General features: G+C 37.2%; 2 protein-coding genes across 2 annotated transcripts; both read left to right on the forward strand.

The window, feature by feature from the left end:
* Nucleotides 1–963, forward strand: LOC144218245 (olfactory receptor 51L1-like). The gene has a single exon (XM_077748103.1). The coding sequence runs from the start codon at nt 1–3 to the stop codon at nt 961–963; it is 963 nt and encodes a 320-aa protein (XP_077604229.1).
* Nucleotides 964–14,909: 13,946 nt separating this feature from the next.
* LOC144218267 (olfactory receptor 51G2-like) lies at nt 14,910–15,851 on the forward strand. The gene has a single exon (XM_077748124.1). The coding sequence runs from the start codon at nt 14,910–14,912 to the stop codon at nt 15,849–15,851; it is 942 nt and encodes a 313-aa protein (XP_077604250.1).
* The last annotated feature ends 1,158 nt before the right edge of the window (nt 15,852–17,009 follow it).

The raw sequence follows: 17,009 nt of genomic DNA on the forward strand, positions 1-17,009 counted from the left end.
ATGCCAAGGGTCACCATGGTCGTCTGGAATAACAATAACACCATGGAGCCTGTATTTATTTTGAGGGGATTTCCTGGATTGGAGTGTGTCCATTCTTGGTTCTCAGTCCCATTCTGTCTTGCATACTTGGTAGCATTTATTGGTAATGTTACCATCCTCTCTGTCATTTGGATAGAGTCATCACTCCATCAGCCCATGTACTACTTCCTTTCCATCTTGGCCCTGACTGACCTAGGTATGTCCATGTCCACACTTCCCACCATGCTTGCTGTGTTATGGCTGGATGCTCCACAGATCCAGGCAAGTGCTTGCTATGCTCAGCTCTTTTTCATCCACACATTCACATTCCTGGAGTCTTCGGTGCTGTTGGCCATGGCCTTTGACCGTTTTGTTGCTATCTGCCGTCCACTGCACTATGCCACCATCCTTAACAACAGTGTAATAGGCAATATTGGTTTGGCCTGCTTGCTAAGAAGCATGGGAGTTGTACTTCCTACACCTTTGCTACTGAGACGTTATCACTACTGTCATGTCAACGCCCTTTCTCATGCCTTCTGTTTGCACCAAGATGTTCTGAAATTATCCTGTTCAGATGCTAGGATCAGCAGTGTCTATGGGCTGTGTGTAGTCATCACCACACTGGGTGCGGATTCAGTCTGCATACTTCTTTCTTATGTCCTGATTCTGAATGCTGTGCTGGGCATTGCATCTCACGAAGAGCGGCTGAAGGCACTCAACACATGTGTATCCCATATCTGTGTTGTGCTCATTTTCTTTGTGCCAGTTATTGGGGTGTCAATGGTCCATCGTTTTGGGAAACATCTGTCTCCCAGAGTTCACATCGTCATGGCTGATATTTACCTGCTTTCCCCACCAGTGCTTAACCCTATTGTCTACAGCATCAGAACAAAGCAGATTCGTGTAAGAATTCTTCGCAAATTTGGACTATGCAGGGGGCGTTAAATAACCTCTATCCTAAAGTTTTCCCATTAAAAATCTTGAGGCAACTATCTGAGTAGAAGAGAAGTAAAATATTTGGAACATGATCATCTGGTTAAATCTATAATTCTTTCACTTCCTAGATATGTAACCTCAGTTAATCATCATGATTCAGGGTTTTCATAGCCAAACTAAGTGTGTTCTTTTCTATCCCCAAAATAATTATGAGACTTATAAGCGACAATGTGTGTAAAAAAGATTCTTTTGAAAACTATATAATTTTGTTAATATTGTTAAATTATTAGTATGAATGACAATAATAGCAAAAACTTTATGAAATACAACTGTTTATATAGTTTCTCATGTTTATGAACAAGAAATCAATCTCTGTCTCTCATCTGCCCATATTGTGTTTTTCATGCCAAGTTTCATATTTATTTATGAAATATTTCTGACTTCTTGGGGCAAGTTTGGAACTGGAGTTTTTGACCAGACTTTGGACTGCTACTGTTGTTGTTGGCTATAGACTAAAGTTTTCACTTCATCATTGGGCAGTAATGTATTTTTTCTCTCCTGGCCAGATCTATCCCCAGATATATCTATCTATCAGCTTCTTCTGTGCATCAGCAAATACTGAAGCAGACAGACATATGACAGTTATTCTAGAAAGCCCGACAATCTAAATATCTAGACAAATGTGATTTCCTGTTCAATAGCACAGAATTTCATGTCTTAATCAGTCTTAACCACTAGTGAGTGGGTTGGGACTTGTGCAAAGTAACCATCCTTATCTTTTAATAAGATTTTCTCCTCTTGTCTTCCATGTATGTGTAGATTTTCAATAGCATTGTCTTTCTCAGTTTCATTATTGTCAATAACCCATTACTTATTTTTCTTCTTCACTAACAGGATTTATACATATGCTTTCATTGGTGATATTTTAGTGCTTAATTCATACTTTCTTCTCAGCTGTGCAAAACCTTTTTGAGCATGGAGTCTCTGCTACACTAACACATCACTCTGAGGCTGGTCTCCCCAACTAGCATGAGTACTCATAAAATAGTTGTAAGTGTAAAATGATATTGCCTATTCACTCATCCAAGAAAAACATACTGAGAAACATGAAATACTTCTTGTGGTGGTTATTGCTTTCAATACTGTGGATATATAAAATACAGAATGCGTGATCTTAATGTTAAATAATTAATGTTCAATCGTGGAGACATATATGTAAAAAGATTAGTAGTTAACAGATGCTATCATTGAAATAAATAGTGCACTATTGTTATTAAAGATTGGATTGAACTAATTGACACTTTAGCTGTGCCTTGTGGTTTAAATTCATTCTTGACAGCTGGACTAAGTATGAAAGGAAGTGGTGGGCTGAAGTTGTCTTCCCTGGTTTATGAAAGCCAATTGTACAACATCTTGTTCCAAATCCATGTTCTGTAAAACACCGAGAGTTTGAAATTGGTTATGGTGGGAATATTTACACAATGGACATAGACAAACACTACATACCATGGCTTTTAAAATTTTTCCTAGAGAGTTGGTTGCTAAGCATTTACCAGCACACCACTGAGCAAGGTACTCCAGGAAGGGGAGGTAGCATGAAGAAAAAGAAAAACAAAGACTAGAAAGAGGATGTGTTAGTAATATACTCCCATCTCCAGGAGAAACTTGGGACTTGCCCAAACTCTTTCACATTACCTCAAAAGAGAAATGATTCTGGGGGTTCCTGGGTGACTCACTCAGTTAAGTGTCTGACTCTTGATCTCGGCTCAGGTCATGACCTCGTGTTTCATGCATTTGAACCTTACATCAGGCTCTGCACTGACAGTGTGGAGCCTGCTTGGGATTTTCTTTTCCCCTCTCTTTCTGGTTTTCTCTTTCTCTTTCTCAAAATAAATAAACTTAGAGAGAGAGACAGAGAGACAGAGAGAACTCTGAAATGGGTTGTAATGGACATGAACATGAACTGTCCAGATCCCACTTTGGTGAAGGATTTGTAGCCACATCTACTGGAAGTGTCCGTAGAGAGCCTTGGACTTTCAGGCCCTGCAAGCATTGTCTCCACTGCAGATATGACCTATCAACCACAGCGGTAGAAGTTAGAAAGGCCAGACGCTTATGGCCCAATGCAAAAGAATTCGCCCAGACAACTTTACTTCCAGGACTCTCTGTGGTATTGAACAAAGCTGGCATCAGACCGGACTCACAGCTCATTCTCCTTCTGAGAATCCTACTTGCATCTCTTTTCTTCTTGATACTTTATCCCGAGGACTCTCCATCTGATACATATTCCACACTAAATTTTACCTCACAGTCTGCTTTCTTAGAGAATCCTGTGATTCCCCCTAAAACCTGTGACAAAGATGAAATAAAATTCTCAGAGGCATCCTTTTGCAGGCAGGTAGAATAAAGTAGGAGGATGTGGCGATGATTTTTGACTTTAGTCTTAAGTAGAAAGCCAAACTCAGTGTGTGAGTCTGAGAGAAGGGAAATAATTCTTATTCCTGCACTCCTAAGCATTGAGTATAAGCACAGACAGAAAATGGAGACTCTTACTTAGCTAAATTGAGAAGAGGAACTGCATATTGAGGTTATTTGTGTCAAAAATTTTAAATGACATTTGGTCAGCTCTCTAATTCAAATGGTCATTTCTTAAAAAATCAGCTCCTAACTTTTTATCTCTGTTTTTTGGGCTAAAAAATAATGTTAGATTTCCCTATGGATTTTGGAGTAATTAATCTACACTGGCAGAAGATGTGAGATTTATTCTATGGAAATACTGAACCAGAAAATCTCTGGGCTCAGGGACACGAAATGAAGTCACAGAAGCAGAGAGATCACATTTTCTTTTTCTATATTATTAAATTTATTTAATTGTTAATTATTAATATTTTACATTATTAAAATTNNNNTAATTTTAACTTTTCTATATTATTAATTTTCTATATAATTGATTTCTTTTAAATACTGATTCTCAATTGTCTGTACTTACCATAGAATATTTGTCCATTCACCTAAGGAAGGACATCCTGGTTGGCTTCAAAGTTTTGGCATTTAATAAAATTGTTGCAAACATCTGTGTACAGGTTTTTATGTGGACATAATATTGAACTTTGGGTAAATACCAGAGAGCATGATTGTTGGATTGTATGGTAAGAGACTGCCAAAATGTCTTCTAACGTGCCTATACCATTTTGCTTCCCCAAGGGCAGTGAATGAGAGTTCCTATTGCTTCACATCCTTGTCAGCATTTGGTATGGTCGGCATTCCAGATTTTGGCCCTTCTAATAGATGTGTAGTCTCATCGCTATTTTAATTTTAATTTCCCTGACAACACATGATGTAGTGCATGTTACATATACTTATTTGTCATCTGTATATATTACTTGGCAAAGTGTCTGTTAAGGTCTTTGCCCCATTTTTTAATTGGGTTGTTTGTTTTCTTATTGTATTTTAAGAGTTCTTTGTGTGTTTTGGACTGCTCTCCTTAACCAGATTCGTCTTTGTAAATATTTTCTCGGTCTGTGGCTTGTCTTTTCATTCTCTGGACACTATCTTTCATAGAGAAGAAACTTTTCATTTCAATAAAGTCCAACTTATCAATTATTTCTTTCATGGATTGGGATTTTGATGTCATATCTAAAAAGTCATTGCCATAGCCCAGGTCATGTACTTTTTCTCTTACATTATATTCTAGTAGTTTCATAGCTTAGCCTTAGCCATGTCTAATGTACTCAAAAGGCCTTCAAGGCATTCTCCTTTCCTATCACAGTGCTTTTGATCTCTAGCATTTCTTTTTGGTTCTTTCTTAGTTTTTGCTTTTCTCTGCTTAGGCATTCCATCTGTTCTTTCATGCTGTCTACTTTACTCATTAGAGCATTTAGCATATTAATCATAGGGATGTTAAATTCCTGGTCTGATGATTCCACCATCCTTGTCATGCCTAGTTCTGATGCTTGCTCTGTCTCTTCAAATTGTAATTTTAACATTTTAGTATGCCCCCCCCTCCGACTGACAGTTGGTCACGATGTACCAGGTAAAAGGAACTGCTTTACATAGGGCTTTATTAATGTCTAATAAGGTATGGGGGAGGAGAAACACCCTATAGTTTCAGTCTTTTGGTGAGCCTATGCTCCTGGAATTTGGACTTCATAAGTGTTTCTCAATTGTGTTGTTTTGTTTTGCTTTGTTTTGTTTTGTTTTGTTTTTAATTCTCCTTTCTTAGACAAAACAGGATGGCTAGAGTGGACTGTAGTTGGATATATCCTTTTCCCACATGGAAGGCTAGAGGGGGCTGGAGTTGGGTATTTATTTTTCCTAAGGTCAGGTAGGTGCTAAATCCGTAACAGGTTAGGCTTTGGTTAACTAGTTTCTCCTGAGGCCTTGTTAAAAGCAACAGAATGCCATGGCACATTTCAGAATGGTTCCTTTCCCCCCTCTCCTTGCTAGGAGTCTGAGGGGATTTTTCTCAGATGTTTACTGTAGGAGCTTTGAAAAGCTACTGGAGCCAAATATCACACAATCTTATCCCCCCTCACCCTGCCATTGTTGGGTCCTCCTAGGTTTTTTAACTCTCAGACTTGTACACGCTGAGCCTCCAGCAACCTGTTCATTTAGTTCAGATTTTCCTACCTTAGTGGCAGTTCCTGTAACCATCTTGCTTATGAGCCTCTAATCTGTAAGTGGTGACTCCTTATATTTCCTGTTTGACTCTCCACTCTTCAGGGTGGTAATTTGCCCTGTGTCCTTTCATTTCTCACGGATCCAAGAAGAGATGTCGATTTTCAGTCTCTTCAGTTTTTTCCTCATTGTTACGACAGAGTGGTGACTCTGAGCTTCTCACATGAAAAACCAGAAACTGTATATCAGGTTTATTATTGTTTTTTAAAATCAGATCAATGAAATTCTCATGTTTTTAGCTTAATGTCTTAAGGAGCATTGTAAGTATTATTTTACTGTATTATATTATATTCTTATATTCACTGTATTATATATACTATATTTACTATATTACATATATACTATATTCACCATATTACATATATACCATATTCACTTATTTATATTACATGTATATAAATCACTGTGTGATTTTTGCATACAAAACAACTTTGATCCTTGAATTAAACACACAAAAAAGAGAAAATAATTTGTGATTCCAGACTGATGTAGAAAAATACTTGACTAAATTTAATATTGATTATGTATTTTCATAAAAATCCAAGAGGATCATGGAGTATGTATGCATGTGTGTGTACACACAATTACTGGATTAGATTTGATAATATTTTGTTTGGGATTTAATAATCAATTTTACAGGATATTTTGGCCTTTAATATTTATTTTCTGTGATATCATTTTCTGGTTATGGAATACAGGTTATACTTCCCTCATAAAAGTCTTTAAGAAGTGAACCTTCTTTTTATATTCTTTAGAAACACATGTATAGGGTTTCTGTTATTCTTCTTTTATGTTTTAAGCTATTCATTAAAGATGCCATCTGGGCCTGGGTTTTCTCTCTATAAAACATTCAAATAAAGGTTTCAAGAAAGACATAGATTTCTGATAATCTGCAGAACATTAGTTTCAGATGGAAATTTCTTGGCCATTGTCTCTCAAATATTGGTTCTGTGTTATTCTCTTCTCTCATGTATCTTCACCATATCTTAGAATCTTTGACTATCTCACATTCCAATTATTCTATTCTCTATATGTCTGTTTGTTTTCATTTTCATCTTTTTTCTCTTTTGGTAACACACTGTAGCAAATTATTTCAGGGAAGACTTGATCAAGATACCAAATAAAGTGCCTTGAGGAAAGAAGCTATGATTTCTCTTTTCCACTGCTCTGAACCCTGTGTCTATAATATGCCTCAATAAAGTGATACAGATGCAGATGGATTAAGAAATGCTCATAATAGGATATAAGATTCAAATACTTTCCCATCTAATAACTGGTTTTCATTAATTTGCACTTGTTAAACCATACCACTCTCCACTGTCAGTTTTCACACATCCTCTACATGGACTCTTTGAACCAGGTTCAATGATGAACTTGTGTTTATGTGAACATACCATGTTAGGAAATTTAAAGCTTCCCAGATTTCCCAACACACACACATACAGATGCACATACACACACGCACACATGCACACACAAACACACATACTGTTATCTTAATTCTGCTTATGATATGAATTAATAGCAAAGTAATTTTAAGTCTGAATGATATTAAATTATAAAACAAGTCTAACAACCCTTCTATTTAAATACACTAAATTTATTTCCATGGTAAAGAAACCTCACTGTGAAATGGGGCAGTGCACCATTTACTCCCCCATCAGCTCAACCAACAGGTATATAAAACTTTATTTCAGAGAAAGATTAATGTGACTATTAGATTATATGGTAAAGATTTGTGAAAAATAATGAAATTGAATAAGATTTGGGAGAATGGTGTTATCCTGGTAACTGGGAAAATGGGATTAGTGATTAATCTTCAATAGGAAAGAATAAATAGTGTAACTAATCATTTAAACTAAATTCTTATTGAGTTAGATGCAGGTAAATAGAAATTGAAAAATATCATTAAGAAGATTATCAGTTGGTTTTCTTGTTCATATTTTTGCTAGATTATTTTACCTTTTCAGAAAAAAATCAATCTTATTAATATTTTATGACTAATAAGATAGTAAGAGAGCAGAATCCCCAAAGCCAAACTCATCTGATACAATATACAATGTACATTTTAGAATGTCAACATGTTACTATGTGAATTAACATGATTTTCACATATTAACATGTTAATATGTGAAATGCAACTTATCTAAACTGGATGTATACCTCCCAAGGGGAAGACAATCTTCCTTCTGAAAATAAATATATGTGTAAATCCAAATTGTAGTTAAAAGGTACTCTAATACTCATTAGATCAGATCCAGACAAATTATCCTTATGACTTAATTATTTGATGACTACCAAATTTGATGTACCCTTTGCAGAGTCTTTGAAAGAAGTTTCAGCTCAGGGCACAAAATAAAAGGTCACAGAAATGGTAGCCTGGCAGAATACTAAGAATAATTTAATAGCAATTCTATATCAAAGGAACAGGCAATAAATTTTTGATTATCTGTTATTGAGTATTCAATATATTCTAAAAGCAATATATAAACTCATTGAACATTTAAAAATCATAGGAGATAGAGAAAAATTCTTATGAACTCCCTGTATGCATAAGGAAACAGGGGCAAAAATGACTAAGTAATGTCCCCTAGGTTACATAGTACATAAGTGCTAGAACTGGGATTCAAAGATAAGGAGCTCTGGATCTCCACTCCATGATCTTTCTGGTCATGGTTCTGGAGCCCGTGCTCTTTGCCTTCATGTTACCTTGAGAATTATACACACAATATTGATTTTTAGTTGAGTTTTGTTCCCCCTCTTTTTTTCCACCTCCCCCTTGCTTAAAGCAGCGTTTGTCAACTTTGGCACTATTGACATTGGACATTCTTTGTTTTAAAGCCTGTCCTGCTCATTGAAGGATGTTTTGAAGCATTCCCTAGATTCTACAAGCTAGATATCATTAACATTTCCACAGATTTGACACCAAAAAGAGTTCCCAGACACTGTCAAATATTCCCTGTTAGGAAAAATTCCTTCTTGTTGAGAATTATTGCCTTAAATCAGTGATTCTCTCAGCTGCCATTCTCAAACTGAGTTCTGCAGAACACGAATTTCAGATATTTTTTAATGTTTATTTTTTATAATGTTTTTATTTATTTTTGAGAGAGAGAGAGAGAGTGAGAGAGAGAGAAACAGAGTGTGAGTGGAGGAGAGGCAGAGAGAGAGGGAGACAGGATCTGAAACAAGCTCCAGGCTCTGCACTATCAGCAGACACAAAGAATGTCCAATGTCAATAGTGTCAAAGTTGACAAACACTGCTTTAAGCATGGGGGGAGGTGGAAAAAAAGAGGGGCACAGAGCTTGACGTGGAGCTTGAACTCACAGACTGTGAGATCATGACCTGATCTGAAGTCAGGTGCCAAACTGACTGAGCCACCCAGGTGGCCCACAAATTTCAGATCTTAATAAGTGCTGTCTGGATAAAATGTGTCTGGAGAAGCCTGGGTTAAACTCTGTTAAATAGGTTTTGTCAGTGCTGGATATATCTGAAATATTAGCCTACAATATAAATGTTTACATGCGATGGTATTACAATGTACAGGGTTCCTTTTGTGGTTTGCTTTTTAAAAAATATATATTTTACATAAAAAAGGAGCACCTGGGTGGCTCAGTCCAATTAAGCATCCAACCCTTGCTTTTGGCTCAGGTCATGATCGCACAGTTTGTGAGATCGAGCCCCCAACTGCCCCCACAGACAGTGCAGAGCCTGCTGAGGATTCTCTCTCTCCTCTTTCTCTTCTCCTCCTATGCTCGCTTTCTTAATATAAATAAGTAAACTTAAATGTATATATAGGATATATAAAATTGTTTAATTATGTTTGACATCTGTCATTTCCTATGACATGGTGATTACATATTATGTACTGTCACTGGAAATATGACTTTCATTGTAGTGACAGTATCCCTATCACACCACATAATTATGATTTCTTTTGTGTGGTTGAAATAATTAAGATCTAGTCTTTTAGCAAGTTTGATGATTGTGACACAATATTGTTGTCTATATTCACTCTACTGTGCATTAAGACCTATAGAACTTATTTACTCTAACTGCAAATTTGTACACTTAAATATTATCTCTCCTATCCACACCGTCTTCTACCCCCAGCGCCTGGGAACCAATATTTTACTATCTGCTGTTTTCCCAAGCATAACTGACTGAGGCTTACTTTATTTGTTTGATGAATAGAATATTAATTCTATTCATATAGAGGTTTATTGTACATTTTAGGAAAATCTTATATAGGCGTTAACACTTTAGAGCAGCAAAATATCATAAAATCAAATTTTGGAAAAGTGGAATTTCAGGTGGGGTATTAAGAATATATTCAGAGACAGCTGCAGCATCCCTAAAAACCAGCATGAAGTCATGTTGCCCTGAATTGAGATTTTATTGGAAATTACTTGAATTGATCTTACATGGAAGATAATGGAAACAAAATGATGTATCCAAGAGACAGTTTACTCTGTGAATAGAGAAATGTTGGTAGTTACATTGTGAGTTATGACAAAAAGGAAAACAAAATTGGTCTTAGAAAACAGCACCAACATAACTGAGGTGACTTTCCTGAAGGCAAACAGCAGTGGAAATTGGGCAAACCCGTATTCTACTCTCATATCTACTGCACGTGTGATTTGGGAATGAACAAATTAAAAAATGGGACCTTCATTTCTTTGCTAGATAGTGAGGATATAGGTGTGTAACTCTTTTTGTATTCTACCACCCTTTTGTCTTTACCATTTAATATAATATCTCAAGCTTGTTCAGAGGCAGATTTGTGGACCAGACTAAATAGAACATTTTGCTGGATGAAGAAAGTAGAATGTCTACCCTTCTATCAGATTGCTGGTAAAAGCGTTAAGTATTATAAGCCTGCCATATATGAATCTCATAGCTTTTTTTTTGTTTATGATAAACTTAACTCTACACAGAAGTTTTTGCATTCCTCACAGCGGCTCAACAAAGTGGGTCTCATTATTCGTATTATATAGTTGTAAAAATATGACCTAAAATTCTGATTATAGTGCTAATCCCCCTTATCTATGGGCATACATTCTGAGACCCCAGTGCATTATTGAAACCACAGATAGTACCAAACCCCATACATACTATGTTTTTCTTTTCTTATACATGAATACATATGATAAATTTTAATTTATAATCAGGCCCTAAAAGAGATTAACAACCTTAATGAATAATAAAATAGTAATAATAAAATAATAATAAATAATAATTTATTTATTTAAAATAAATAATTTTAAATAATTTAAAATAAAAAATAATAATAAAATAATAAAATAATGAATAATAAAATACAACAATATGCTGTAATAAAATTATGTGAATATGGTCTCTTCTTTCTCTAAATATCTTATTGCACTGTACGCACTATTCTTATGATGATGTGAGATGATAAAATGCCTACATGATGAGATGGAGTTAGGTGACTGATGTAGGCATTGTGACATAGGGTTAGGCAGCATTAGGCTGCACTGACCTTCTGACGATATATCAGAAGGAGGATCATCTGCTTCCAGACCACAGTTGATCTTGAGTAACTGAAGCCACAGGAAGTGAAACCACAGGTAAGGGGGGACTACTGTAATTTTCCTGCCATTCAACAGCTAGTAACTGCTATCTCTGGTTATTCAAGCACAGGCGTTCTCTAGTTCATTATTCTGACCAAGTCCATTGTTTTTCTCCATCAGATGATTCCAGGCACCACCCAACTGCTGCCAAATCTGGACTCCCAGTTTGGGAATTGGGCACAATCATCTCTGTTATCAGAGCAGGAGCAAAGTCTCCAGTGACATTCATCCTCTCTGAAGGTTGCATTAAGAAAACAAAATTGGCCCTGAGAGGATGGCTAGTGAAGAGGGGGTGTGCAATTTGGAGTAGTCAAAGCCCAGAAGTGTAGTGCTGATAAAGCACTTGGCTGGCAGAGTCAAAGAAGCTGAGAGCAAGCATGTTATCTTGGCTCTGGAGTTGCTGAAGGAGAAGCAGATGCCTCACCCAGGGCATCAAAGCTTCCTTGAGGAACTGTCTCCCTCAGGATCCACTGTGTTTTTTATTCTTCTTTTATATCCAGATTCAGTGCCTTGGTTGAGGTGCCACAAGTCAAGGTCTGGCAGACTGGAGCCCAGCAAATCTGTAGCAGGGTGGATGGTTGTTTACACTCGAGGACTCAGGTGTGTCTAAGAAAGGCTTCTGAAGCGGGAAAAACTGGGCAGGAGATTAGTACCTAATGAATGTATTTGAAGAATCCAGGAAGTAGGAGAGCAAGTCAAAAGGTAAGACTGGCTATTGCTCATGTGCATTTGCAGTTTTAGGAGAGGTCAGAGGTACAGAGTACCATTTCCTCAAAGTGAGCAGAGTGTCATCCTCAAAGGCTGCCCAGAAGAGCCCTGGGATTGTAAACTCATCTCTAGGTATAGACAGTGCACATGATGGGAACCCATGTACTGAGCTCTGTTCTCTGAAAAAAGCTATCTGATATTAACTAAAAATTATGTTAAAATGATGATGATAATATTCATGGTGATTTGAGGACGTCTTCTATCTTATTCTCACATATATCCTATACACTTGCCAATATTATGAGCCAAAAAAGGAATTAGGCAAAATAATTTTCAAGAGAAGCCCTGAGGAGTAATATCTTTATAAGTGATAACTCGGGTACTCCAGGTCACTGCCTTTCGGTCACTGTTGTTTTTGGATGATAAGCTTAAGTTTGTCTCTACTTCAGCACCTCCATTAACATTTTGCTTCACTTAAGCCCGAAGTATCTTAAACCCAAAGAAAAGAAGACTTTTTCTTCACTTAAGCTCAAGGGCTCAGATTCTGTGCCAAACACTTTAGATACATTTTCTTTTTTTTTTTTATTTTTAAAATGTTTTATTTATTTCTGAGAGAGAGAGAAAGAGAGAGAGAGAGAAGCAGCATAAGCAGGAGAGGGTCAGAGAGAGACACACACAGAATCCGAAGCAGGCTCCAGGCTCTGAGCTAGCTGTCAGTACAGAGCCCGACATGAATCTCGAACCCACAAACCATGAGATCATGACCTGAGCCGAAGTCAGACGCTTAACCAACTGAGCCACCCAGGTGCCCCAAGATACATTTTCTTGAGTAATCTCTGAAGTAGGACAATACAGTTCCCAGTTTTCTTGTGCTCAAAGTTTAGTAATGTGTCCAAAGTGATAGAGGTGGTAAATGACAGCTGTCATCAGACTTCCTCTGACTCCAGAAGAGTAGCCACTTGAGGGCAAGGTACTTGTGTCTACATCCAATAGACCCATTTATGGAAGATGGATTATGAATATCCAAAGTGAGAGGAATCTTTAAAATGAAGTAGCAGGAAAGGTGATCTAAAAGGGAAGACTTGGCATACTTGGGCAGGATGATGTCTCTGAGGATATTGACAGATTTGAGGGAGGGTATCAAGGAAGAAGAAAGTAAGTGTGCACAAATGCCAATCTAATGACAATTATTGCTCAAGTGATGTTAAAGGAGACCAGGAGAAGACTGTGACATGAAGAGCTAGGACACTGAGGGAGGTATATAAAGACTAGTAACTTAATACGTTATAAATAGAATAGTATTTAATCACAGGATGAGGATATGTAAAGCAGTTCTGCTCTTCATTGTTAACTTTCCTAAAATGGGAGGAAGATGGTTTCAGGGTGGAAAGGCTCCTGTGATCTCTGTAGGTGGTTAGGGAATTCGTTACTTTAATTAAGTCTGTCAGAGAAAACTATGAAATGTAATTGTATTAATGGAACAGGATAGGTTGGGGGCCATGTGAATTTTGGAGGAACTTTGACATCAGATAATGTTAGTGAAAAAAATATTTTTGATGTTTAGTGCCTAAAGAAAGTGGAATTGGGTGGCCATCATGTTGCTAAGTAATCAGTCTTAGGGTTCTTAGTAGAATGCCTCATCTTCTCCAGTCCCTGGTAAACTTTGCCTCCCATGTTCCCTACAGCACATCCTATCTACTGGGTACCTGAACCCTGAGCACTAAAACTCTTTCACTCTTCTTATAACATGCCGTGTGTTCTTTTTGGTTATTGCTAGTTTTATTTTTTTTATTTTTTTAAGAAATGTTTTCTCTGTCTCCATTAGGCATCTTTCCAATTTTTCTTGAGTAGAAATAATTTCCCTTTTGACAACTCTCTGTGGAACCCAATATACCACTAGCCCCTTGACACACATGCTTCAAATTTCTCCTAACAACATGGAATTATTCTTCCCTGCTAGTTTCACAAACTTTTCCTGAGCTCCTCAAATTTTTGCTTTTTGTTTTTTCAGTAGATGACTCCAAAATCTACCAAATAACTGAACTTGTCCTGTTTTTGTTTTCTTTTTCTCATTCCTACCATATGATTATGAAACCAATATTTTTTCTCTCCATACAACATTTATATCCATTTATCCTTTATAATCCCACATGTTACTTGCATCCACTTAAAAAATACTACAATAGCCTTCAAAATGAGTTCCATGCCTTCTCTTTTGCCAGACTTTAGTCCATTCTTAACATTGGTTCTAGTTTGACAGCAATATAATATAAATCTGTTTATAATATAAATATTGTTTACTTTTTATTAAAATGACTATATTGAGTCTTCTAAGATGGAGAGGAACTTCTTTACATTTATATACAAGTTCCTTCAGAAATTCTGATCCGTTTCTATTCAGTCTTCACTCCAATAACCATCTGAAGAACCACCCTATCCTAGTTTTGCCCAATTATATTCATTTACACTTGGAATGGTGATATCTTCCTGCGCTTGTCTGGGAGCCAATCAGCACAGAGTGCCCAACTCAGCCCTTTGTTCCCATCCAGCTCATTCTTGTCGTTTGAGACCTAATTCAAGAATCGTCTTCAATAAATCTTCCCTGACATCTTTGGGTCAGGCTACTTTCCTTTTTCTGTGTTTGTAGGGCCTTATATTAAACTACTACTTTAATTTTAGCTTAATTTCCTAGATTCTAAATATTTGAAGGCAGTTTTTATATATTTCTCTACATTATAGCATGACCAGTTTTCCTTTTATAAACTATGTTTTCAATAAATATACAATGGTGAAAGAATAAGTTAATTGGCAAAATAATAAATACAGGTGGTAATTATATACAATAAGCAAAGAATGATTGGAAGGAGTCTATACAGTACATGTGTCAGAGCATTGCTGCTTCTTATAATACTGTCTGTACCCAAATTGTTTCAGGTTCTCATCTTCCCACTTAGACTGAAGACATCTCCATCACCACAATGTCTGTCTTCAATAACTCTGCCCAGTACCCTCGCTTCCTCCTGACAGGCCTCTCAGGCCTTGAAAGCAGATACAGCTTGATTTCCATCCCCATCTTCTTGGTGTATGCCACCTCCATTGTAGGAAACATCACCATCCTATTTATCATCAGAACTGAGCCTTCCCTCCACCAACCAATGTACTACTTTCTATCAATGCTGGCACTTACTGACCTGGGCCTGTCTACTACAACCTTACCTACCATGTTTAGTGTCTTCTGGTTCTATGCCCGGGAGATCTCCTTTAATGCTTGTCTGGTCCAGATGTACTTCATTCATGTTTTCTCAATTATTGAGTCAGCTGTGCTGTTGGCCATGGCCTTTGACCGCTTTGTAGCAATCCGAGAGCCCCTGCGCTATGCAGCCATTCTAACCAATGGTGTAATCACTGGGATCGGGTTAGCAATTGCTGGAAGGGCCTTGGCACTGGTCTTTCCAGCTTCCTTCCTCCTAAAGAGACTTCAATATCGTTCTGTCAATGTTCTCTCTTACCCATTCTGCCTGCATCAGGACCTTATAAAGACAACTGTATCCAGCCGTTGGGTCAGCAGCATCTATGGCCTCATGGTGGTCATCTGCTCCATGGGACTTGATTCAGTGCTCTTGCTCCTCTCCTATATCCTCATCCTTGGCACAGTGTTGAGTATTGCCTCTAAGACAGAGAGGGTGAAAGCCCTCAACACCTGCATCTCCCACATCTGTGCTGTACTCACTTTCTATACACCAATGATTGGGCTATCTATGATCCATCGCTATGGGCAGAATGCATCCCCAATTGTCCATGTGCTCATGGCCAATGTCTACTTGCTGGTCCCACCCCTCATGAACCCCATTGTCTACAGTGTCAAGACCAAGCAGATTCGTGACATGATCCTCAAGAAATTCAAGAAACAGAAAGTTTAGGTGAAAGAGACTCTAAAATATTACTTTCCTCCCACTCCCCTTTATATTTATGAATGCATTTCATATTAATGTAGAATTTTGAATTTAAATATTACTAATAATATTTTGCTTAAAAATTTTTTTTAATGTTTGTTTAGTTTTTTGAGAGAGAGACAGTGAGAGCCATGGAGGGGCAGAGAGAGAGAGAGAGAGAGGGAGACACAGAAACAGAGACAGGCTCCAGGCTCTGAGCTGTCAGCACACAGCCCGAAGTGGGGCTCGAAATCATGAACTGGGAGATCATGAACCGAGCTGAAGTGGGATGCTTAACAAACTGAGCCACCCAGGTGGCTTTGCTTTTAAGATAGTAGATATAAACTTCAATAATAGTAAACTTTGTTGAACACCTGAAACTACATAACACTGTATGTTAACTACACTGGAATTAGAAAAAAAAAAAAAGGTGAGGTCGTTCTTTGGGAAGTGATTAGATCATGAAGGTGGAGGCCTCATGAGTGGGATTAGTGGCCTTGTAAAAGGGATCCTATAGAGCTCCATTGCCCCTTCAGCCACTGTGAGGACACAGTGAAAAGAGGGCCGTCTATGAACCAGGAAGTGGGCTTTCACCAGACACCAAATCTGTAGGTACATTTACCTTGGACTAATAGCCTTCAGGACTGTGAGATATAAATGCTTGTTGTTTGGAAAAATATATGTATAAACCCTGTATTTTCAGCATAGAGGATAAAGGCATGGTTTTATTTTGTATGTATGTTGACATACTAGGGAATATGGTCACTAAACCCAGGTTAAGCTATTTTTAGCAGGTGTATAACTTTAAAAAAAAAATAACTGGCAATAAATGTTTGTGAAACAGAGTCATCAAATCAACAATTTAATGAAGTTGTTCATTATCCTTTGGCAAGGTCCTCAACTTCTGAAGGAAATTTAGGTTTAAAGATGGCTTTTGATCTGTCAGTTACTGAAAGAGAGCTATTAAAGTCTCCAAATATCAAAGTGGATTTGTCTATTATTTCTCCTTATCATTCTATCATTTTTACTCTGAATATTTTGATGGTCTGCTGTTAGGTGCATAGATATTAAGATTTGTTATGTCTTTTGGAAAGCACTTTATCAAAATATTATACCTTTATTTATCTTTGATAATTTTTCTTAGTT

Source organism: Crocuta crocuta, unplaced genomic scaffold (assembly GCF_008692635.1).
Source record: "Crocuta crocuta isolate KB4526 unplaced genomic scaffold, BGI_CrCroc_1.0 scaffold662, whole genome shotgun sequence".
NCBI classification, from domain to species: Eukaryota; Metazoa; Chordata; class Mammalia; order Carnivora; family Hyaenidae; genus Crocuta; species Crocuta crocuta.

Excerpts from the sequence above, each read along its gene's own strand:
- LOC144218245 (XM_077748103.1), top strand. The coding sequence starts at position 1 with ATGCCAAGGGTCACCATGGTCGTCTGGAATAACAATAACACCATGGAG.
- LOC144218267 (XM_077748124.1), top strand. The coding sequence starts at position 14,910 with ATGTCTGTCTTCAATAACTCTGCCCAGTACCCTCGCTTCCTCCTGACA.